At 44.1% G+C, this 21,888-nt stretch overlaps 1 protein-coding gene across 1 annotated transcript in view; it reads left to right on the forward strand.

Moving 5' to 3' along the window:
- PFDN1 (prefoldin subunit 1) overlaps positions 1 to 21,888 on the forward strand; it is a gene marked incomplete at its 5' end in the record, with an annotated part of 31,948 nt that overhangs the window by 262 nt on the left and 9,798 nt on the right. The window contains one exon of the mRNA XM_010085644.1: positions 14,069 to 14,153. Within this exon, the coding sequence (XP_010083946.1) occupies positions 14,069 to 14,153 (85 nt within the window). The remainder of the gene's footprint in view (positions 1 to 14,068; positions 14,154 to 21,888) is intronic.

The following is a 21,888-nucleotide window of genomic DNA, read 5'->3' on the forward strand; positions in this document are numbered from 1 at the left end:
TGTCATCAGTGTTATTGGGTTGGTGTGGTTTTGTTGCTGGCTCTGCTCCTGGCTGTGGTGGGCTTGTCTGGCACTTCTGGGAAGTTTGTAATCTAGACTAGCAGAGCAGCACGCTAATGACCAGCAGCATTGGTGAGAAGGCCCTCACAAACCTCTCCAGCTTCAGTCATCTCCAGTGGAGTTGACATGGCACTCCTTGTAAAACCCCTGTGCCCAGTTCATGTGCTCAGGGCTTTGCTTGCACCGAGGTTCTGCAGAAATGCCCTTTGCAGTATCATGCCAGGGAATGAATCTAATGGGTGTTGCCTGGATTTTTTTAAACCCTTAGAAATGAGCACAAAGCTCGTATGGGTAGTCCCAGCATCCTCATACAGATGTGCTTCCTTATGTTGGATGGTTGTCAAGAAAAAAAGCCTTAAACCAGAAGGAATGTATTTTGATTAACTTCCACAGCCCACTTCTGTTTGACTTCAGCAGCCTCTGATAAAAAATCATACAAAGTAGTTTCAAACCTGAAACACATGCTTACTTGATAATTATCACACTAGATTTCTGTGTTCCTGATTTGATAGTACAGTGATTTTTCTCATGTGTCTCTTGAGAGTTGGGTAACAGTGATGACTCTACTCGGCTCGGGATGTGGTTTTGTGAAACACTGAATGCGCTCTGACTGTTGCCAAAAGGGATGATTGTATCGACCTCTTCTCCAGTCTGTGTTTTCCCCACCTTCGCCATGTCGAAATGGATGATCGCAGGGCCAAGCTTTGAGCCAGGTCAGACTACAAGTGCCCTGATCCATCAGGCTCCAGATCACGTGGTAGGGAGATGGCAGGACTGGGAAGACAGGAATGGTGTGTAGTTTGCCCTTTGTTGTGGGTTTTCAGATGAAGGTGTACCCAGGCTAATGGAGGTGTTCAGCGTGACAGAGTCCCCTTCTTGGCCCCCAGCAGATCAACTTTTCCATGCAGGTGAATGAAGTGTTGTGCTTGTGTCAGGATGCTAGTGACTGGTACCTTAAAAGGAGACAGATTTTGGTCCCTTGCAAGAGGTGACTGATTTGGTCTGGGCAGGCTGTAGGCATAGCAAACACTCATGGTCATGAGACCACTCAAGTGTTTTTTCTGTTTGGTTTTGTCACAGAGCAGGCAGATGAAGTGTAGAAGACAATTCTGGAGTAAAAAAAAAATTTAAAGCTTTTTAAAAATACAAATGTACAGAATACTATATGGAGAATTCCCTGAAGATACCTTAAAGATGTGGGTGTATTGGTCTTTATCGTAAAGTAATCCTGCTTGTGAATCAGGTGTGGGTAGTAGATGGTGTTGTGGCACTGTCTGAAATACATTATTCTGCTTTCTGCTCTGCCTCCCACTTAGGAGTAAGAGACGCTTACCTTCTTTGTGCCCTAAACCGTTTACAGCTTCTCTGTGTGCAGCAGCTGCAGGCGTGACAGTCTTCTGGGGAGTCTTCTTTTGCTTACCTCTCTGTGGCCAGACAGGGTGGCTGTGGGCATGGCAGGCACCTCTCGCTCCTGGGGGATGGCAGAGGTGCCATCAGAAAAGTGTTTGCATTAGGATCGTATTTAAAAGCTGAACTCTTCATAGGCTTTGTTGTGCTAGTTGCTATGCAAATGTAGATTAAGGGAGTACTCTTCTTCTGAATACTACTCATTCACTCATTTTTTAAATTTTTTTTTTTTGTTTTTCTCCTGCCTTAGCTTGTTAGGGTATTTCTGTGAGCTCTGCCTTTTCTGGCTGTGGAGCTACTTTGCCAATTGACAGTAAAGCTGTGGTATGGTCTGTGTCACTTCCTAGTGCGGAGAACACGCATCAAGGACATGAGGCTCTTCCTGGAGCCCACTCCGACCCCTAGTAGAGAATTTCTGTCTGAAGTGTGGGCTTTTAGCAAAGCAGGTTAAAGCAGCCCTTGAGCAGGAGTTAAAATCCCAGGACATGCTGGCACCTTGTGTTCCACTGGCGACCAAAGGAGTGATCATTGTGGTTCTTCTGGACATGTAAGCCATGTTCTGCGAAGTGGAATTGCAGATTTAATTTTTTGGTGTCATTGGCTTGCACAGATGTGGGAGTTCAGCCACTGAAGGGATATTTGTGACATCTCCATTCCTATTGTGTAATTTAGCATGCAAATGTTAGAGCTCTAGTGGGTTTCAGTTATCCAGAAAGGGTGGAGGTCTGCAAGAGCGTTAACTCTGATTGTCAGTGCTCTTCTGGTAGCTTACTTGAATAGCTACATTCTTTGAAATAAGTTTTGTGCTTCTAGTCCTGTGCTCGACCTTTTATTTTTTCTTCTGATTTTTCTTCTTTAGCTCCTTTAAGCTACTACTTAGCATGTGGCTTCTGACAGAGTTTCTCTGTTTTTTCCCCAGCTTTGGTGGTTTGAGCTGTGTGCAGGGGCTAGTACATGCACTTCTGTAGGATAAGATGCTCCAGGTCTTCATGGAATTTGAAGGTTTAAGGAACTATGGTGACGTGCTGCATCCTGGGAGGAAGTCTGCCTAATTCGTTACTTGCGTCTGCACTACTTGGAAAGCAGTTATGTGGTTTTTATTCTCTGAACCCCTATCGTGAGCCATGTTCCTTTCCGAGAAGCTTTCTCGGCACTGCTGGTGAATGTGAAAGTCCATCTGCCATTCCTCAACTTGGTCTCTTTATTTTTTTTCATTTTTTTCAGTGTTATAGTGTGTATAACATGCGGAGGCCTTACTGGCCTCCACATGTGGGGCTCAATTTACTTTGCTACAGCTATTTTTGGTTGGACACAAGAAATGTCAGTGCCACATAGTATGAGATGATGAATTGCGGTGTACTGTACGTATCCATGAGGCTGGGATATCATCTGAGCGGTGGCATCTTGCCAAATACATTTCAATTCTGTTAGTTCATACTCTTTTGAAAGGGCTGTTATGTAGCCTGAGACAACTACAGCTATGCTGGACATCTCCTTAAGCTATTTGTGATCTGATATAATCGTATTGCTTTGAGAACTATGCTGAGAGTTTAAGCTTCAGAATTCTGTCTGAATATTTAAGACCTTTCCCTTTACATTCTTTTAACCCATAACCTGGACAAGATCCTTATTTACAGAAGAAAAACGTCCGGCACTTGTGCTAAACACTGCGGTTTTTCATGCCATGCCAAAATAGATAGTTGGTTTTGGTTTGATACTGTTTTATCATCAGTTTACTTCTACAACAAATGGGGGAACACGTACAACAATAAAATATAAGAAAGTAAAAATCAAGCAAATACGGTGGCACAACAGAGGGCTGGAGCACCTCCCCTCTGAGGACAGGCTGAAAGAGTTGGGGTTGTTCAGCCTGGAGAAGAGAAGGCTCCAAGGAGACTTAATAGCAGCCTTCCAGTGCTGAAAGGGGGCTACAGGAGAGATGGGGGGGCACTCTTTATGAGGGAGTGTAGTGGCAGGACAAGGGGTAACGGGTATAAGCTGAAAGAGGGCATAGACATTAGGAAGAAGTTTTTCACTGTGCAGGTGGTGAGGCAGGGGCCCAGGTTGCCCAGAGAAGCTGTGGATGCCCCATCCCTGGAGGGGTTCAAGGCCAGGCTGGATGAGGCTTTGAGCAACCTGGGCTGGTGGGAGGTGTCCCTGCCCATAGAAGGGGGGTTGGAACTTGATGATCTTTAAGGTCCCTTCCAACCCAAACCATTCAATGAACTTTACGTTCAAGGTTTTCTGCAAGTATAGTGTATTATTACAGTTGACCCTATAAAATGACTTTGTGCGAGTATAGTATTTTATGGGGTCAGCTGTAATAATATGATTTTGCCTTTTTTTTTTTTTAAGAGGAAACCTGAGAGAGGAATAACTTGGTTGTTCCTGGGATTTGAGTGCTTTCCTGCTTTTACTGTGATTCTTAGTTTTGTTTGAAAATGCGACATCATCAGTCATTGCAAGCTCTTTCCTGAACCCCTGAAGACAGCAATCACTCCTGCACATAGCTCAGTGCAGCCGCACTAGCTGCGTTTTTGCTTTCTGTGTGTGTATGAGACTGGTGTTCGATTCCACAGATCACTGCAGAATGTGGTAGCTGTACTGTGCTTCCCACTCACGTTGCAAAAAAACTCACGAAGAACTGAAGGACATGCAAAGCTTAATCTTTATGGTTCAGTTACTAACTATAGGCTGGTCTGTGAAATCCGAGTGGCTTCTCTATCGCCCGTCTCCTTGGGTCAGGCTTTGTGCAGAGTTCAGGGCTGAAGCTCAGCTGCTGAGAACCCGACAGGTGCTGCAATGCTTAAATGAGACCCAGGGACAAGCATGTTGCTATCAGCCTCTGGTCAAGATGTGGTTTATAAACCTGAAGCTCTTCTATCTAGCTATTGCAAAAGGGAGGGTTTTATTTTCCACAGTAAGTCTGGTGTGTCTGGGTAAGCATAATCAGGCACTGAACTGTGAAGAAAACAAAATCTGTGTCCAGCTGTTGATGCTGTATGTTGAACAAGACAGGAGTGCTGGGAGATGGTGCATGAGGAATCAAAGGCTACCTGGCATGACACATGCTTAAGCCATAAGGTTTTCCATCACCCCGTTGAGTTTTATTTCAGATTTTTCTTGTTTTTGAGCTACTCACCTTTGTTCCAGCAGGAACAATTTTCTTAAGTGTCATTTGTCAGTGGGCCTATACAAGTGTGCAAGATCTTTTTAAAGAGCTCTTACAGAAAGCAAAAATGATGCACGCGGAGGTAATGCGGTAGTAGTCCGTAGAGGTGCCTTCGCCTTGAGCAGTGAAGGGGCAGCAGTCAGTTGTCATCCTCTTCCTGGCTGAGTGGGAGTGTGAGAGGACCGCAGTTGGTTAACAGACTGCGTGGTTGACTGCTGGCAGCAGTGGGATACTGGGAGTCTGGGCTCCTGGATTCTGTTCCACATCAGAAAGAGAGCTTGTTCTCTTGTGTACAGGCTCATTTTCCAGCTTGACATCTTCTGATTTCTCACCCTTAGTTCTTGATCTTATTCCTGCCGCCCTGCGCTGCTCATTTGTAATCTCCTGGAAATCTTGGTCCAGTTATAGCTCTCCTGCTCTTCAGAATTTCTCCATGCAACACTGAAACTTCAGAGAAAAAAATATTTCCATGGCTTGCATGCAAGATGTATATCTGTCCAGTTCTAGGAAACAGCTGCATTTCTTTAAAACATCAGCTTTAGACAGAGAACTGGCGTAGAATGGATACATCTGGTAAGTCAGTGTTTGTCAAATGTATAAGCAGCAGAAAAAAGGGTCTTACATTAAAAATAATAGCTCATTTTAAAAAGTAGATGTTTTACGTAGCCTCACTTGACATAAACTTCTTGGTTATAGTCCCCCTACCTTCTCCACAGGAATTGTGACAGAAGATTAGCCATACAGCTTTTACTTGATGCTTGTCTCCCTTTCTGGGGGACTTTTTAGGAACGTTTTTCTGTTGGGACTAGGAGTATGACATTCAAATAAATCTGTTCCATTTGTCTTTTCTTTATCCCTAACTTCTTCCCTGCCTGTTACCTAGAAACCACAGGGGATGGAGCTACCTGAGTAAATGTAAAGGGGGTGAAGCCTAAACTGAGACGATAAGGGTCAGAACAAACTACGCATGCAGGCGGCTGCTGTTGCTAGAAGAGATGGTTTGATCTGCTGTGATCCAGAGGCAACGTGCTATAGTATAAATGCCAGGGCATTCAAGAAGCCTTGCACTTTGGAGGGCAGCACTTTGGAGGTCAGACTGTTTTGGGGAGTGAGGGCTGTGGTAAGGCACCTTCATTTTGCCCTTACCTCTAGAAAGAGGAAATCTGGGGTCTCTTGCAAATGCAACCCATCTGTTGCTTCAGTGGTACAGAGTTCTCTTTGCATACACGCTAGACAAGTACTAAATGTCTTGGGGAGCTTGAACTGCTTCTGCTTTTGTGGCTTGCTGAGCCAAATGACTTTGCAAAAGAAATTATGGAATGGGACTATCTTATTTCTGAAGTTTTCCAAGCACTTAAAATGTCACACTGATATTCTGAAACAGCAAGGAACTTCAATTTATTTTAATATGTAGTGATTTAAAGTTCTGTAGTTTGAGTCTTCTCCCCTCTTTCCTAAAGGAAATGTTGGAATTGAGGGTTAGAGCCCCTGGGGAAATACTGAGTGCTAGAGCACTTCCTTCAGAATGTTGGGCTGTTTCTCTGGCTTAGTGCAGGCACTTACATTTCATGTTCCTGCAGCAGAGGAGGACGGCCAAATCACTGGACCAAAGAAGTACTGGGAGATTCCCTGTGGTCTCCCTGTCTTTCCTGAGGATGCCCTTCCAGGGGTGGTGTCCGTGGATCTCTAGCCAGCGGGGCAGGGTGTGACAAGGTCCAGCTGTCGGGTGGAGATGACCAGAGTCAGTCTTTGGTCTGATATCTGTATGTCAACATAATATACACATTGTATGTGGAACAGCCTTAATAAAAACAAGAAATTTAGGTCTGAGCGTCCTCTGACCTAGCTGCCTGCTCAAAGCATGAAAGAAAGAGTTTAATGCACAACCCCTCCATGAAAACACTGATGCGAGGTAATGAGGAAGCCAATGCTGTGGGATGAGATCACTGTTCTACACAAGTTTAATACAGAGGCGCAAGAACCAAAGTGTTGAACTGAGGAATGCTACAACTGCTGTCTTGAATTTTTATTTTTGTTTTCTCCAAAACTATTTGCTGAATTAAAAGAATGTTTCAGCCAGTTAAAAACAAACAAACAAACAAACAAAAAATCAGGTATTCTGAGAAGAAACAATTTTCCAAAACAACACTCAGCCTTTTTGGTCCACAAATGCTGATTCTATCGAAAAAGTTTCTTACTGATTAGGAAACAAGAGGGTGATTGTTTTAGTGCTAGCTAATTTAACTCTAGCATCCAGAAATATCTCTGTATTAGTGTTATGCTTGAATTCTTTTGACTCAGTTATCTTTACATCCCCTTCTGTGATGTTTGCTGTATTGCTTGCTTTCACTCCTTGTTGTAGCAGGATTTGCCCTGTGCAGAAGCCCTGGCCGTGCTATTTGACCAACCACAAGCTGACAGTTGGGTCTTCCTTGTCACTTAGCGTTTCAAAGGTTTCTTCCTGGGCAAGGCGCAAAACATTTTTTTTTTCTTGCAACTGTGGATGGATTTGCTTTTCGAAAGGGATGTATCCTGATTTTGCTGGTTTCCCGGTGTAGCTTCTTAGTGAAAGGCTGCTGCTGAGAAGGGTAAACCTAAGTTCGCCTGTCAGAGTACAGCAGTATCTCCGTGTCCCTTCATTTACTACTGCAAAGATCATCTTTCTGGTCACAGAAGATTTACGGATAGAAAAAAGCTCTTTTTTTTTTTTTTTTTTTTAAATAGAAATTTCCTTAGGGTTGGTTGACAAGGGTGTTCACACCAGTGTTTGCTTGTTTTTATTTTCCTTAGATGCCTGTTCATTTGATGTTGTGGGGGTTGGTTTTTTAAATGTTCTTCCTTAGGAATTTGTGGGGAGTTCTTAAAAATACAGGAGACTTAGAAATGGATCTTGACTTCCCCTTACTGGAAAAGTTGTTGCAGTTTTCTGCTGCTTGCAACTTTCAAATGTGGTACCAACCTAGACTGCAAAAATTCTGTTTGAAGAGCATCTGCTAGTAGGCATGCTGCAGTCATTGGGGTTTCCTTTGCTTAAACAAGCAACATCATTGCTATGTACTAAAAAATTACATTAAAGCAAAATTGGAAGATAAAACCCCTAAACCAGGGATACAGTGAGGAGACTACTTGTGGAGATTTCACCTCCATGAACTGCAGTGATGTTTACAGTGTTGCCCACAGGGTTTGAATCTCAGATGTTATTAATTCCTGTTATGATAGAGAGGAGGCGTTTGCTTTCTTTTTTTTTTATTTTAATTCCATTTGTGTCGATGGAGCTTTCAAAAAGAATTGATGATGTTCTTTAATAGCAGACTCCAGTACTATTTTATTATTTTGGGTTATGCTATATTTAATACACCCTTAGAGGTATATTCCTGCTTTCCTTTTTTAAAGACCCAAGCATGAACAATGGTATAAATCTACCATCTAGTTAAGTGTCTGGCAATGCAGAAACTGCTGTTTGCAAGCTGTGTTACTATCTTGGCTTGAGGTAATGTAATATGCTGTAGCTATTGACAGATTAAAAAAAAAAAAAAGTGAAAACCCAAGGTAAACATGGCCTGAAGTGCAGAACAGGCCCAGTCGCCCATCACCAGAGCGGGATGGACGCGTTGGGCCAGTCCGGGCAGAGGTTTGAGGAAGCAAATGGTGTGGCACTTTTTGTTCTCTTCCTTTATCTCCTTAAAGCAAATAGGTTTATGGCTTACAAATGTTCATCGGAGTAAAAGTTACCCTTGTTGTGGCCTACATAAGACTCGGTTTGGCCTGCTTCCAGTGCTGCTAATCCCCATCTCTGTGTGCTGCAGTGCTGTCCGGCTCCCTTCACCCAGGTTCTGCTGCCCACCCGAGATGCTGCCAGTGTGCTTCAGCCCACGTCTCCTTCCCAAGCAGTTCCTGGTGCATATTCACCCCTGGGAGTGCAGTAGTAGAATGACACGTGAACTATAACCTGCTGCTCCTGGAATGTGTTCATATATAATCCTCCCAATATAAGATGCAGGATTTGTTTTGCTTTAAGGTATGTGCTGCTTTGGTAGGGGGAGGGGGGAATACTTGGGTTTAGCTATCTTGAGAGTGACCCAATGAGACGACTGACCACTAAAATAAAAGCAAACATAGGAAAAGCTTCAACACTTCTGTTCCAACTCCATCTGTTTCTGAACAAGCTCTAGTTAAGGCATATGATCTGTTGAATGGGAAATTCAAAGTAAGACTGAAAAATGTGAAACCCTTAGACATGAAGGGTGGCAGCACAAACTACAATTAGTCATTATTTTCCTTTTTTAAAATATTGCTTCCTTGTCTTGTTTGGAACTAGCTAATTTGTCTAGGATGACTAAAACTGGAATTTGTTGGGGTATAAGCAGTGCCTGTTATGAACTGCATAGGGAATAATTTACAGAAGCGTAAGCAGACCCTGGGAGAGTGGAAGGGGACTACTGGGTGCTTGCAGTTGTGCACAGCCAGCTCGTGTTCAATCAAGCTAGATTGCTTGGGATCAGCTTGTTGGAAGCCTCTCTTCCATTGGCTTTGAACAGTACTTAAAATGCAGTAATCCCTTACTGAGTATGCTGAAAGCTTGAACAGCAGTGCAAGTTCAGAATTAAAAAGCGTCTTTAAATAGATAAGGGCATGACTGGGCTTAGCCCAACTTTTCTCGTGGAGTAGTCTGATGAAAACGCTTGGTTTCAAGGAGCAGGATATTCCATGAGAATGACTGTGTTGTGTTATAACACAGTGTGTTAGGTTTTTAGAAATACAGTAAACATGTTAAAATACTATTATGGCTTTGTACAAAGCTGTTAGTTTTCTTTTCAGTATCTTCAGTTTTTGTAGAGAGTTTCCCAAATAGGAACCATAAAGCTGAAGTTGTAATCACCCTTTCTGTGAGCCAGGAGCCAGGCTCAATGGACATGTAGATCTGTCATTCATTATTATTCTGGCAAAATAGCACTGGGATGTTCCTACCTGTAAAATTGTCTCTCTCTGAAATGTGGCAGAGGGATGTACATCGATATCAGGCAGGGGAAAAGCTAAGGCTTCCCTTGGTACCCTTCACCGGTTCTTGCAGTGATCTCTGTGGAGCCAACTGGGAAGAGTTGCTCTGCAGCCTGGCAGGAGGGAGCCCAGTGGCCTGTGGTGTGGCTCCTTCCCTCCTGGTGTTAGTGCTTTAATACATGCACAGCCTCTTGCCCCGGCAGGCCATACGGGAGAAACACCTGAACCATGATCCCTAACCAGAGCGGGAAGAGGAGAGAGTGCTTGTGGCTGGGGTGGATGCCTGCCCCCGAAAACTTCAGACATAAAGGCTGAAGTTGTTTGCAGTTGTAAGTAATTGAAAATAGGGGTTCTTAATGGAAAACCTTAACTATGAGCATCACTGGAACTCCACCTTTAATAACTTTAATGACTTGTATGTCATAACGAAGAGTGACGTGTGCTGAACAAACATCTCCATAACCTCATTTGTTAGGAGACAAATCTTTCAGTATCTAATGTTATGTCTTAAAGTCAAGTAAACAGTACATTTTGGTGCAAACAGACTGAGTTATGGAATTACTTACACTGTACGAACATCACACTGTGGGTGTGTACGTGTGACACATGATGGAGGTGACAGCATTGCTGACCAGCCTGGCTGTAACCTGAAGACCATTTTGACCAGGGCATAAGGGAGTGCTGTATGAACGCTGACTAAACAGGCACCGTATCTAGAGATGGATAATTGGGAAGGGGTAACAGGTCCCTGCAGAAGGAAACAAGCAGTGGGTTTTAGAGAGTGTACACAACTTTCTCTGCCTGGGGGAAACAAAAACCCCAGTGTGGAGCTAGCAGCGGGAGGAAAATAGAAACAAGTGGAAATATTTAGAGTGAGGTTTCTCTTTCAGTTCCCTTGTGGTCTATTTTTGTTCCTTGTATTGCACTTGAGAACCAGCAGTCACCAGGAGACTGGAGCACGTAGGTACAGTGGATTTACAAACACTTCAAGCTGTTACAGAGCTGCTCTTGTTGGTAGCCTGTGTTTGGCTCCATTCCTCTGTAGCTTTCTTTTCTAATTTTCTCTGTTTTAAGTTTTTACCTTTACCTATGGACATTGGGAAAATTGCTACGTATCTGGAATAGGGCAAATCCTGCTCTGTTTTTACTAGGCATTCCCTTTGAAATAGTGAACTTGTCCATTCTGACCCAGGCATTTCTTGTGTTGTAAAGCAGTGAAAAAGTTCCTGTGACAGGTGATTGTTACTGAGCATTGTAATTGCCACTGTGGTGCTGAACATTTTTCTGAATCGTTGTTTTGTGTTTGATAGTGTAGGTGTCATGTTTGATAGATGTGTTGGAGTGTGCTGTGACACTTCACTGAGAGAAGGTGGACACAGGTGAACTCACTGGAAGAGGATTTGGTTTGCTGCTTGTTTCGTGAGAACTATCAGTACTTAAAGGCCATCCCAGTTCAACGTACAGGCTCTTGGAGCCTCCTATGGTGGACTCATCTGTGCAGGTAGCTCTTCAGTGCTGATCTGCACCAGGGGGTTAGTGTTAATCACGTCATCTGCCAAGCTCAGTGTCACAGAGCAGAATGTGGCTCTGCGACGCGATGACTCTGATATGGGGCCAGTTCTCAGCTGGTGGTGTACCTCCAGGCAGGGAATGAAGTTCATTTGTTTGAAAGGCGTGTTCACAAACTCAAGGAAGAACTAAGTCCCGTGGTTCTTCGTGAGCTTAAAAATTCATAAATAAATTAACCACATTTAACTAAAACCAGGCAGCAGAATGACACTACCCTATTTCTCTGGCTTGGTGAGAAAAAACCAAAACGAAAACCAACTAAAAAAACCCAAACAACTCATTAAGTTGGTGTTTTACTTAGGGTAATTGGAAGAATAAAATCCAGATTAAATTTAAACTTGGGTTTATTACAAGTGCCCTGCAGCAGCTCTTACCTAATGAGCAGAACAAGCTGCTGCATAAACCACATTGTTTCCTTAGGCAAAAACTTTGGCCGAGATCTCCATAAGGTGTGCATCCCAAGCTAGAAGCTAAAACAGAATTTTTTGAGTCCTTATGTTAGAAAATGAATGTTAACTGTGGATGTGGATGTATAGCCCCAACTTTGACAAAACCTGGCCTTTGACAGCTTACATGGCAGCACCTGTGCACTTTAGGCTGAGGGCTCGATGGTCTTGCAGCCCGGAATTAAAATGGGTGGCTTGAAGCAGGTACTGGTGAAGAGGTTATGAAGGATGCTGCTGGCCAAGTCAAGGATATTTGATCTGCTTCTGAGCCAGAGTATGAACAGACACATGTTCCAGCCCACTGTTTTATGGCAAATAAAATTGGGGCGGTTGTATTTGTGCTCAGCTGCCTGCATACGTCTCGTCAGTGCTAACTTCGGCCATCCAGTTTTAATTTGCTGTCGTATGTCTGCCAGCACATTGGAGGAGGGTGGGAGGGAGGATATTTTCCCCGATGACTGCTGTTGACATTTGCAGAATAGAAGTGAAGTCAGTCGCTTGTTTGTTCAAAGGTTGTAGTGCCCGTGGTGGTTCTCAGCCAGCCGGAATCGCTCAGTGCCTGAAGCCCAGCAGGGACCTTCCCAGCTGCAGCATAGGGAAAACTGGTCAAGCTGTGTTGGTGTTTAACTTTGTTTCTTCAGGGAGGGGCATCAGTGAAACCAAAATGATTGATCTTGCTATACAGTTTGGGGAAGCAAATGAGAAGGTATTCTGTTCTTTGCTGCCCCCACAAAAAAGGGAAATAATTAAGGAATCGGTTGAATACATGCGGGGTCAGGGAAGCTGTGACGAGGGAAAGGACTGACAGCTTTTTTTCCTGAGGGCGTCTTGCAGCTTTGATTTTTCACTAATGGTAGCTACTGCAGAAGCAAGGCAAAATTTTAGTCTTTACCCCAAAATCTACTGGGGTGTGTGTGTGTGGAGGCTAATGTGTGTTTCTTCTGGCATTGCAGGCTCAAGGTAAGAGGGTCTGAACGACGTGGTTGCTGGTGGTCGTGAAAAGTAGCTCCTCTCTGCCTGGATCCAGGCTCTAGTAGCAATGTAGATAACTTTTCTCTCCTAGAAGGGTGATCATGAACTTGATTTTTCACAAGACTGAAAAAAACCTGCATTTTATTTCAGCAGGCATGTGTCTACTGGAACCTGAAAACATTACCGCTGCGTGAAAGTGGATTGTGGGGGCACCTAAAGGAAGAGAGTGCATTGAGGGAACAAAGAGCATGAGTGAGCTGTGTTGTAAGGAACAGGAGCAAATATAGAACAAAAATGAGCTGGTAATATGTATGAGCTGAGCCTGGTAAGAAACGCTGAGAGACTGGAGAAAATCACAACAGAAGAGATATAGCGGAAGTCACTGCAGAAAAGAGGAGGTGAAGCGGAACAAGGGAGAGAAGTGGGAGAAAGAGGAGGAAGCGATTGCTAAGTGCAGTTAATAACAGCAACAAAGAGAGTTTTAATTGTAAACTTGTTATAATTAACCACAGTTCTGCTCCCATGCGTTTCAGGAATGCACGTGGCAGGTAGTTTTCCTCTTGACGTTGCTGATGCAGAGTATGCTGGGTTTCCAGCCAAGCGGCAAATCCGCATTTGTGTTTACCAGGCTCTGAGCAAACATGTTAATAATGTCATTTGTCATGGGGGATGGCACTACAGGCTGATTTCAGATTTTTCTGTAGCAGACAGGGAATGCACTCTGATTCTGCCCTGTCTAAAGCTGCTCATTTTAACTGCTCGAGCATGAGCTCTTGTCACCTGGCGGGAAGACGTTGACCCTAGTTGGTGCTGGAGAGACCTTGACCTCGTTGGTATGACCCGTGGAGGCTCCTTCTAAATCCCCTGGGGGACTTTCTAAGTAGGGAAGGGGCGAATCTGAGGCTTGTACATTCTTTATGTCTGGAAGGATGAAAAACAACCATGGAGAGTTCCTAAAATTCATCTGAACTTAGTTGTCCTTTACATCTTTGTGGGAGGCCAGTGCCACATGCTAGAGAGCTGCTTTGGATGCTGGTGCTCCTTTGAATGCTCTTCTGAGCAAGTCAGGCAGCTTTTTGCATGCTGGCGAGCACAATTGCTGTGACTGAGATGTTATGGATGCATCTTTCAAATCCCTTTGGCAATTAAAAAAAAAAACCACAACAGAACAAGTGAAACCAGTGGCTGCAATTTCAGTTAGAGACGACCACTTCCCACCCCACAGAAAAACCCTCTGAATGCAGAAAGCGTGGCAATATGGAGGTCAGTGAGGGGGTGTGAGCCAAGCCCTGTGCAGTGGGAGCTGTGAAAGCTCAAATAATGTGTACTGTGGCTCTGTGTTTCTGGTGAATGCACCTGGCTCTGTATCGTCAAATCGCAGCTAGGTGTACAACAGCTGTAAAAAATATCCAACAGTTGTCTGTCTCTTCTTTTCTACTTGTAGGTTTATTCTTCAGTCTAAAGAAGTAATTCATAATCAGCTCTTAGAAAAACAGAGAATAGCTGAAGAGAAGATTAAGGAATTAGAGGTAAGTTTTTGGCAGGTAATGATGATGAAAGTAGAACGTTGAAGGTCAACAAGATGCTGTTTGCTGCATCCCTTGTATTTATCCGGTACTTTTTATTCTGAAGGATCGCAGCTAGGCAAAACACACCCCTGTTACAAGTAACCTACAAGTAATTCATGTCACTTGGTTTCTTTGCTAGATCTACGACCCTGGTGGGAATTGATTGTTCACTCTGTGTCCTGATATGAAAACTGGGGGTGAGGAATTCAAATGAGATTGGTAGGAGCAAGGTTTAAAACTAGCAAAAGGGTGTTTGTGTGGTTGTTTGCAACAGATAGGTGATGTGAAACTTCACCAGTGCTGAGGATATTAAAAGTTTTCACTGGCTCAGGACAATTGCACAAATTCATGGAAAAGAAATCCATTGAGAATTACCAAATATGTAGAAATGGCATCCTGCTCAGGAAGTCCCTGAGCTAAAAATGTCCAGAGGCTGGGAAAGTATGAGGAGGAAGTCCTGGATACGCCTGTCCTGTCCTTACACTCTGCCCTAGGCATCTACTTGTGGCTGCTTTTGAAGACCACATCTAGGGAAGATGGGACTTTGATGATGTCATGAGAGCACTTCTGTCTTCTTATGGTTATCTGGTTGGAGTATTCAAGGCAGGGAGGAATATCTAGGGAATATAAAATCGTGTCTGCACAAGTTGCAGTATTCAAACAAGTTATCTACTCAATCTTGACTATCTTCTAGTGGCTGCATGTACGGCTTACAGTTCTTCAGAGAAGATGTTAAAAATGTACTTTTCCAAGGCCCTTGGTGTATTTTTTTCTTAATACCCCTAAAATATAATTAATACAAAACCCTGTTCCTTGTTTTTTTGGGGGGGAATGACAGAGAAAGCAAAGACTGAATTGTGTAAAGCTGCTTATCTCATCTGTTAGTGTTTTGGAGAAAGGGAGTGTGGAGACCAGCTAAGTAGGGAAAAGCAGGAATAGGAAGCTGGTGCTCAGACCTACGCAAACCTGTGCAGTTCTGACTCTGTTGTCTCCCACTTTCACTAAAGCAGAAGTAGAGTTTGTATTTTTTTTAATTCCTTCTTAAAACTCAGCTTGCCTGGGGAGCTGTAGGGCAAGCACATCGCCACGTGCTGTGTTACCTGGAGTTTTTCTGTGCCAGATACTAAGGGGTTTTGTGTTTCTGGCCATGAGAACTTCTGCACAGGGAAAACAAGTACGCTGTATGTTTCAGATGGTGTTAATGCAGACAAGGCACTGTCGTTTTTATGGTGATGTGATAAAAGTGATTGTATCCTGGCTGCTCTGGAGCCATCTCAGATGCAAGTAGCTTTACACAGAGACAGCCCTGCGACTGGGTTTGGAGAGCTTTATAGCAGTGCCCCTGGGTTTCGAAGTGATTGGAGTGTGGTTCACAGCCTCTGTTTACAAACTGCCCACCAGGACCCTTGCTGCCAGGTCTGTCGGGCTGTGGTCAGCTTTTTGGCTGCTCTGCCCTTCAGCTGTGCATCTCGGTTTCTTCCTGTTCCTGGTGGGGAATGATCTCGCCCCCTGAACTTTCCGATGGCTGAGTTCAGCAGAATGGATGGAATTCCCCCCAAATTATAACTTTTGCCATTCTTACACAAAGCCTCAGAGCTGGCTGCTTTGCAAATGTGTTTTTCTGCTTCATAGCTCCCTGTTGCTGGAGTCTCTGGTTATGACCACTGAATTGAAGTTCCCAGCAATAGTGACTGTCTCAAAAGGCAGTGGGAGTGGAAAGGTGGTTGCCACATGACTTGTTTTCTCTTTTTAACCATGTATAGTAGGGTTAGATTGCCAAAACGTTCAATAGTTTAAGTGAACGTTCAAGTCCATCTTTTAACTACTCTGCTTCCTACTGGCTGGCAGTTTTGTGAAAAGGATTTTCCTTAGGCTTGGGATTCCCCGTGGAAGAGAACAAGCTCTTAGACTGACAGCTCCTGGGAAGTGAAATTTCAGAGGAAATACTTGAGTCCAAGTCTCAGAGCACTTATCACAGGAGTAGGGGATTTTGCTGTCCTGAAAACCCGTTGTGACAGAAGCAAGAAAGAATGTGAAACTTTGTGACCTTGTGCTTCCACTGCATCGTTGTAAAATAAATATCAAACCAAGATAGGTTAAAACTTCCCTCCATCTGTTATTAAAACTGGAAGGATTTAAAAGCTTAGGTTTATATTTTACATTGTTAACTACCTTATGACTTACTCACGTTTCTCACTTTGCATAGCTGAATCAAGCTGGTCAGAGTAATCCTCCAGCATACGGTGTGGCTGCTCTGTTTACTCATGTAGCATGAGCTCGAGACGATTATGCACTGCCATTACGATGCTATTGCCAAGGTATTGTGAAATGTGTATTTTTGAAACAAGCCTGAGTCTGAGAAATGCTCTCCCTGCTAGCTCGGTGCTGTTGACTGAGGAGCACAGCACAGAGGGCTGGGTTCACTGCTGAGCTCTTCTGTAAATCCAGCCAGCTGCCTGTCAAGGAGAACTCCTGAGTGCCGACTCTGAAAATGTGGGCTTTAGCCTGATTCAGAGACGTGAGCTTGAGTTTCCTGACATTCACAGCTGTCAGAATTAACTTTGAAAACAATGAGGGGTTTGAAAGCTTCTTTGCTCCCTCCTCTGGTATTCTCCACTGCAGTGCATGATTGCAGTTATTCCCTTTCACTCACTCCCCTCTCTTGGGTTCCTCTGCTGTTGAAGTGGTGCATTGCCCTTTTCAAGGCAGCATCACAAAATTGACGTGATACTGCTAGTTTTGTCCTCCCATTGCATGGCAAAGCAGCAAGGAGAACCAGACCTGTCTTTGTACAGGGCTGTGAAAATAAGGCTTGGCTGGAATACGCGTTGGATGTCCTTTGTGAGAGGACCTGTGTTCTGACAACAGCAAAAGGGTATGGATGCGTACAAGGGGGCAGATGCACAGCCTGTCAGTTACTCTGCAGAAAAAGCACGGTAGCGTTTCCCTTCGTGTTAAAGCTAAGGTATGAATGTGAATATATATGTACATATGTAGCATTCTTAGCTTCGCAACTTGTATATAATCCTTTGGAATCCCAATAGACTACTCAGGCTTGCTGGCAAAAATATACGTGCCTGCATGAAGGCTGTGCCATGGAGGCTTACAAAAACCTGCGTGAATCTTGCAGAGGTTCATGGCATAGGCTCAGTCCCCTGCTGGCATGGGAAGCGTCCTGCTTAGCAGTAGCGATTTGGATTTTTCCAGTCCTGATACTATCAAATTCTTTTTGTGTTTCACAGTACGAGGGGTATGTGTTAAATCTATTTTGAAAGCATTCTAAAGGGATGAGCACAGACTCTTTTTAGCTCGGCAATGTTTGTGCAGTATTAGGAGAAAAACCAAGTAATGTTTTTCTTCCCTTGTTTTTAAGGAAACATGATATGTGAGGGGTGGAACAATGCTTTGTTTCAGGAAATGTTATCCGTTTCCATTGTAGGGCTAGATGGATTCTGTTTTTAAATGTGGCATTTTAAAAAGAACAAACTCTATGATGTTATAAAGACATGGAAAATTGATTCTTCGTTAGGGGTGGAGAAGGTGATTATTTCTGTGTGTTTTCTCTGATAATATCTGATAGTCCCCTTCTCTCCTGCTATATTCAGCATGTTTGGTTGTCAGGCGTTGTCAGACTAAATGGCTAAAAATAACAAATAAGGGGGAGGCTCTGCTGGGCAGCTCTGTCTACTGTGTGCCACTGAATTTAGCTCCTTCGTGAAAAGGGCAAAAGCAACCTGCAGTTTTCTGGTTGAATTGGATTTCAGTTTTAAACTCTGACCACAACATTGTTGTGTTCTTGTTTCCCAGGCAGTTCTTTCACATGCATATAGGAGATGGAAAGTTTACTGCTGCAGAGATAAAGGGTTGGTTGTTTTCTTCTCTGTCTGTCTGGAGTAGAAATGATTGGGAAAGCTATACCTAAGTGCTTGATTTCTAATTCAGAAGTTCTGCATGTGATCCCTAAAATGCTGTGTCCAACTGGCTTATCCCACACAGGAAACTTCTTTGATCTCATTGATGGTGGAGAAATGAACACTGTGCTCTCAAACGCTGCTGTGCTCCACGTTTGAAGGCTTCGATGGTGTTGCAGTGGTGCTTTCTGGTAAAGTTGAAGTGTCTGCATTGCAATGCCTTACGCTGACCAGACATCAGAGGTGACAACACACTTCTTCCCTGCCACTGCCTGGATGCCAACTTGCTTGTGCTGCAGCTTCCGTTTCCCTCATCTTCTTTGTCTGGGAGCTTTAAAATGGCTTTGCTGTAGCCCTGAGGTGGAATGGTGGTGACCCTTTCTCGATGAGTCGGCCAGGGTGTCTCTGATGGTTGTCACAACAGTGTTTTCATACCCTGTGGGAACAAAGATTTAAGGCACGCGAGGCGTGGCTGGGAAGAAGTGCTGCAGCCTGGGAGTTCACGTTCTCCAAGCAGGTATGGTTCAGAGGGACCTGCGCAGCGTGGCCACGTGCCTCTGACGTGCTCCTGCGGCAGCTCTCTCGATGGCCCTTTGGTTTTTACACTGAAACAGTCAGCGTGGGGGCCAATTCTGAGGGTGGCTTTAACAATGTGAAAACAAGTCTCTTGAGATTTGTGGTGCGCTTTCCCAACCACTAAGTGACCATCAGAAGGTAGCAATTGTTAGGCTGTTCCCAAGTTAGACCAGTGTCTTGCCGGGATTTACAGTGTAGAAGCTCTCATCCCCTGGTTGGCTCGGGAAAGGCCAGTGCCCAGGAACGTGCGGTGGGCTTTTTAAATAAACAGGAAAATAAGGAATGCTCCTGTTTGCTTTGGAGAGGGAAAGCCTCAAGAATAGCCCTCTGTGCTTTAGCCTGGAGCAGATTTTACTTTGGATGAGTCTGCTGTTCTCTCATTCTGTTGCTGGCATACATGCACGTACTGAGGACATGATTTCAAACACATGTTGTCACAGAGGCTGCCCCTTGTCTCTAAGTGTGTGCATGGACAAGGTCAGCCCCTGGTGTGGTTTCAGCCCTGTTCAGCCTGGTCTGCTCTTGGGTAGGCTGGCGTGCTTCTGTCCTGGTGTACAGGAGCTGAGACAGAACCATCCCTGCAACCTGGGGGCTAGACTGCAATCATGATTTGCAAACATCTACAAAACTGCTCTGGCATGGATCATCTGCGGGTTTGGGGTGTTGCTGGGGAGTAAATGGATTTTTGTTTTCTTCTCTTGCTCGTCCTGGAAGGTGGTGTGTTGTGGGGTTGAGATTTTTTGTGGTTTTCCTAGAAGCTTCCCTTCTGCCCTCTGCAACTTTACAGTGTCTGATGTTTGGGAATTCGGAGTGGTGATATCTCCTTCTCCTCTTGCCCCTGCATCACACCTTGGAGTTCCATTAACTCTCCCAGTCAGGAGTCCAGATGTTCTCCGCAGTCAAGAGACAGGCAATAAATTCTTCCAGAGGGTCACTCCTTCCTAGAGGTGATCTTCTCCCTCTGCTTGCTGTAGAGGGAGGCTGGACACCTGGGGTGGGGACAGCTGGAGTATGGAACTGAACTTAACATGTAGGATTAACCTTTGGGATTGCATGGACCTTTTAGGAGGAAGCTGTGGGAGCTCCACAAATTGTGGAGACTGGTGTGAAAGTGAGCTACAGAGCTTCATCAGGCGCCCTGTGAGGCCCAGGCCAGGTGATGCTTCATCTCGCACGGCTTTGGGTGTCTGGGCAGGTCCTTCTGGGCACGGACATCTGGACTTGGTGGTGTTCCTGGAAAATGTGTTTCATCTTGATTCTGTTGGCTTCTGCCATCCAGGCCTGTGTCTGTGCCTTCCCTGGGGGCTTGCTCCTGCTTTTCAGGCTGCAGGGCTGGAGGCCAAGCTTGCTTTTTGAGGCCGTGGGTGGTCCAGCTGCCTGCCTAAGCTTGCTGTCAGCTGGGGAGCACCCACGGGCACTCCCGCGGGACAGCTGAGCACAGCTTGCATGGGTAGAGCTGGCAGCGCTGCTCTGCCCTCCATGGAGATGCTCGTTTTGAAGAAGGGAGTAGCTGAAGCTTGGTTTGGTTTTGTTTGTTTGGTTGGGTTTTTTCCTCCTATTTTTCTGGCTGTCTAACAGGGAGGTGAATCTGCATTCTCATTCCTGATCTTTGAAATGAAAAATAGTCTAAGCAATGAGAAAATTGGGCTTTAAAATAATGATGAGAAGGCTGAGAGTGTAATGGGCACAGAGCTAACACTAGCAGGACAAAATCATTCTTTATGGAGAAGCCCTCCGACATTGGACTGGGGCCATACAAATTTAAGGTAAATACTGGAGGAACTGGAGCATAGCTAACGCTGCTCTAATTCTTGCTGTCCCCTAAACTGATTCTGCTGATGGTAACATGAAGAATGGGCCTTACTCCTTGCTTTCAAGGCTGTGCTGAATCACAGACTAACTTATTTCTTTATGTTCAGACTTGCAGTCTGTCTTATTGTCAGTTGTCAAAAGTGAGGATGGCAAAGGGATTGTATTCTTAAATGGACTGTATTCTTACAGCCTAACTTAACATGTATTTAATGCTGTTTTTTTCATCCGAGTTGCATCATCTCTCATCCTAGATAAAGGAATGTTGACTGTGTGCAGCTAGCACCTTGAAGCTTTGAAAGGGAACAAATGCTCTTCAGTAATCACAAGAAAGGAAGTGGATTTTTTAAAATTCTGTTTCCAATTCCTATGGTAGATTTGCTAGATAAAGATCAAATAATATGTTCTGCTCTGGAAATTGCCTAAGAAGCTTGCCCTGTATTAAATAGTGCACGAGTCACTGGTTGCAAAACATGACGTTGTAATCTCAGAGGCGTAGAAAGAAGAAATAATCACATTTAAGAGGGGATTTCCATCTCTCTGAAAGGGTCTTCCACTAGTTTAGATCTGGGTGGCTTATAGAAAATAACATTTCACCTCGTTTGTGAAGCATGGGTGGAGGTGATGCTGATTTTGGTGGAATGATGTGTGTTGGTAACATCACATCTGTACGGGTCCATTTCCAAGGCTGGATCTTTCATTTGAAGCAATCGTTCTCCACAACAAGTTTTCAAACTCTCAGATTTTTGCAAGCAGCTGCTTAATTAGTAATTCTTTGTTAGTCTTCCCCGCACTGCAGACAGCAAAGTAAGCACTCAAACTGGCTGAGAGGGCAAAGGCTTCATGAAGGGAGAACTGGAATTTGATGACTCCGTATTTTCACTGTTCCTACCTTTATTTTTAGGTGGATAATTGCCGATTTTAAAAGCAGGAGAATAATTAACATAGGTGTTGATTGCTTCCTTTTAAATGCTTTAGAAGCTGGTTGTAGAGATACTTTAAAAATAAATGTGTCCCAGAATTTGTTTTAGGATTTTTTGGTTTTTGGGTAGTTAATTCATTAAGCAATCATTAAAAAAAAAAAAAAAGGAAAAAGCTTTTCAAGCAAACTTTGTCAGTATACCCTCATTCCTTCGTAATTCAGGGGAAAGTGAGATACATTATGCATTAATAAAAAAACCACGTCTGCTGTGTCTAAATGGTTTTGTCCTTCCAGGAGCCTGCATTTAGTCATCTGGGTCTGAAAATGTTGCTTGTTTCCTCTGATTAGCATTAAGCTGCTTTTATGATTACACTGAAATAATTTGAACAGAGTTGGTAGATAAGTCTGTCTTTGTCATTTTAAACCCGGGTCTGATTCATTGTCAAAGCTCTCCTTTGTGCTTATGGCTGGGGGAGTA

This window comes from Pterocles gutturalis, unplaced genomic scaffold (genome assembly GCF_000699245.1).
Source record: "Pterocles gutturalis isolate BGI_N339 unplaced genomic scaffold, ASM69924v1 scaffold16515, whole genome shotgun sequence".
Classification (NCBI taxonomy): Eukaryota; Metazoa; Chordata; class Aves; order Pterocliformes; family Pteroclidae; genus Pterocles; species Pterocles gutturalis.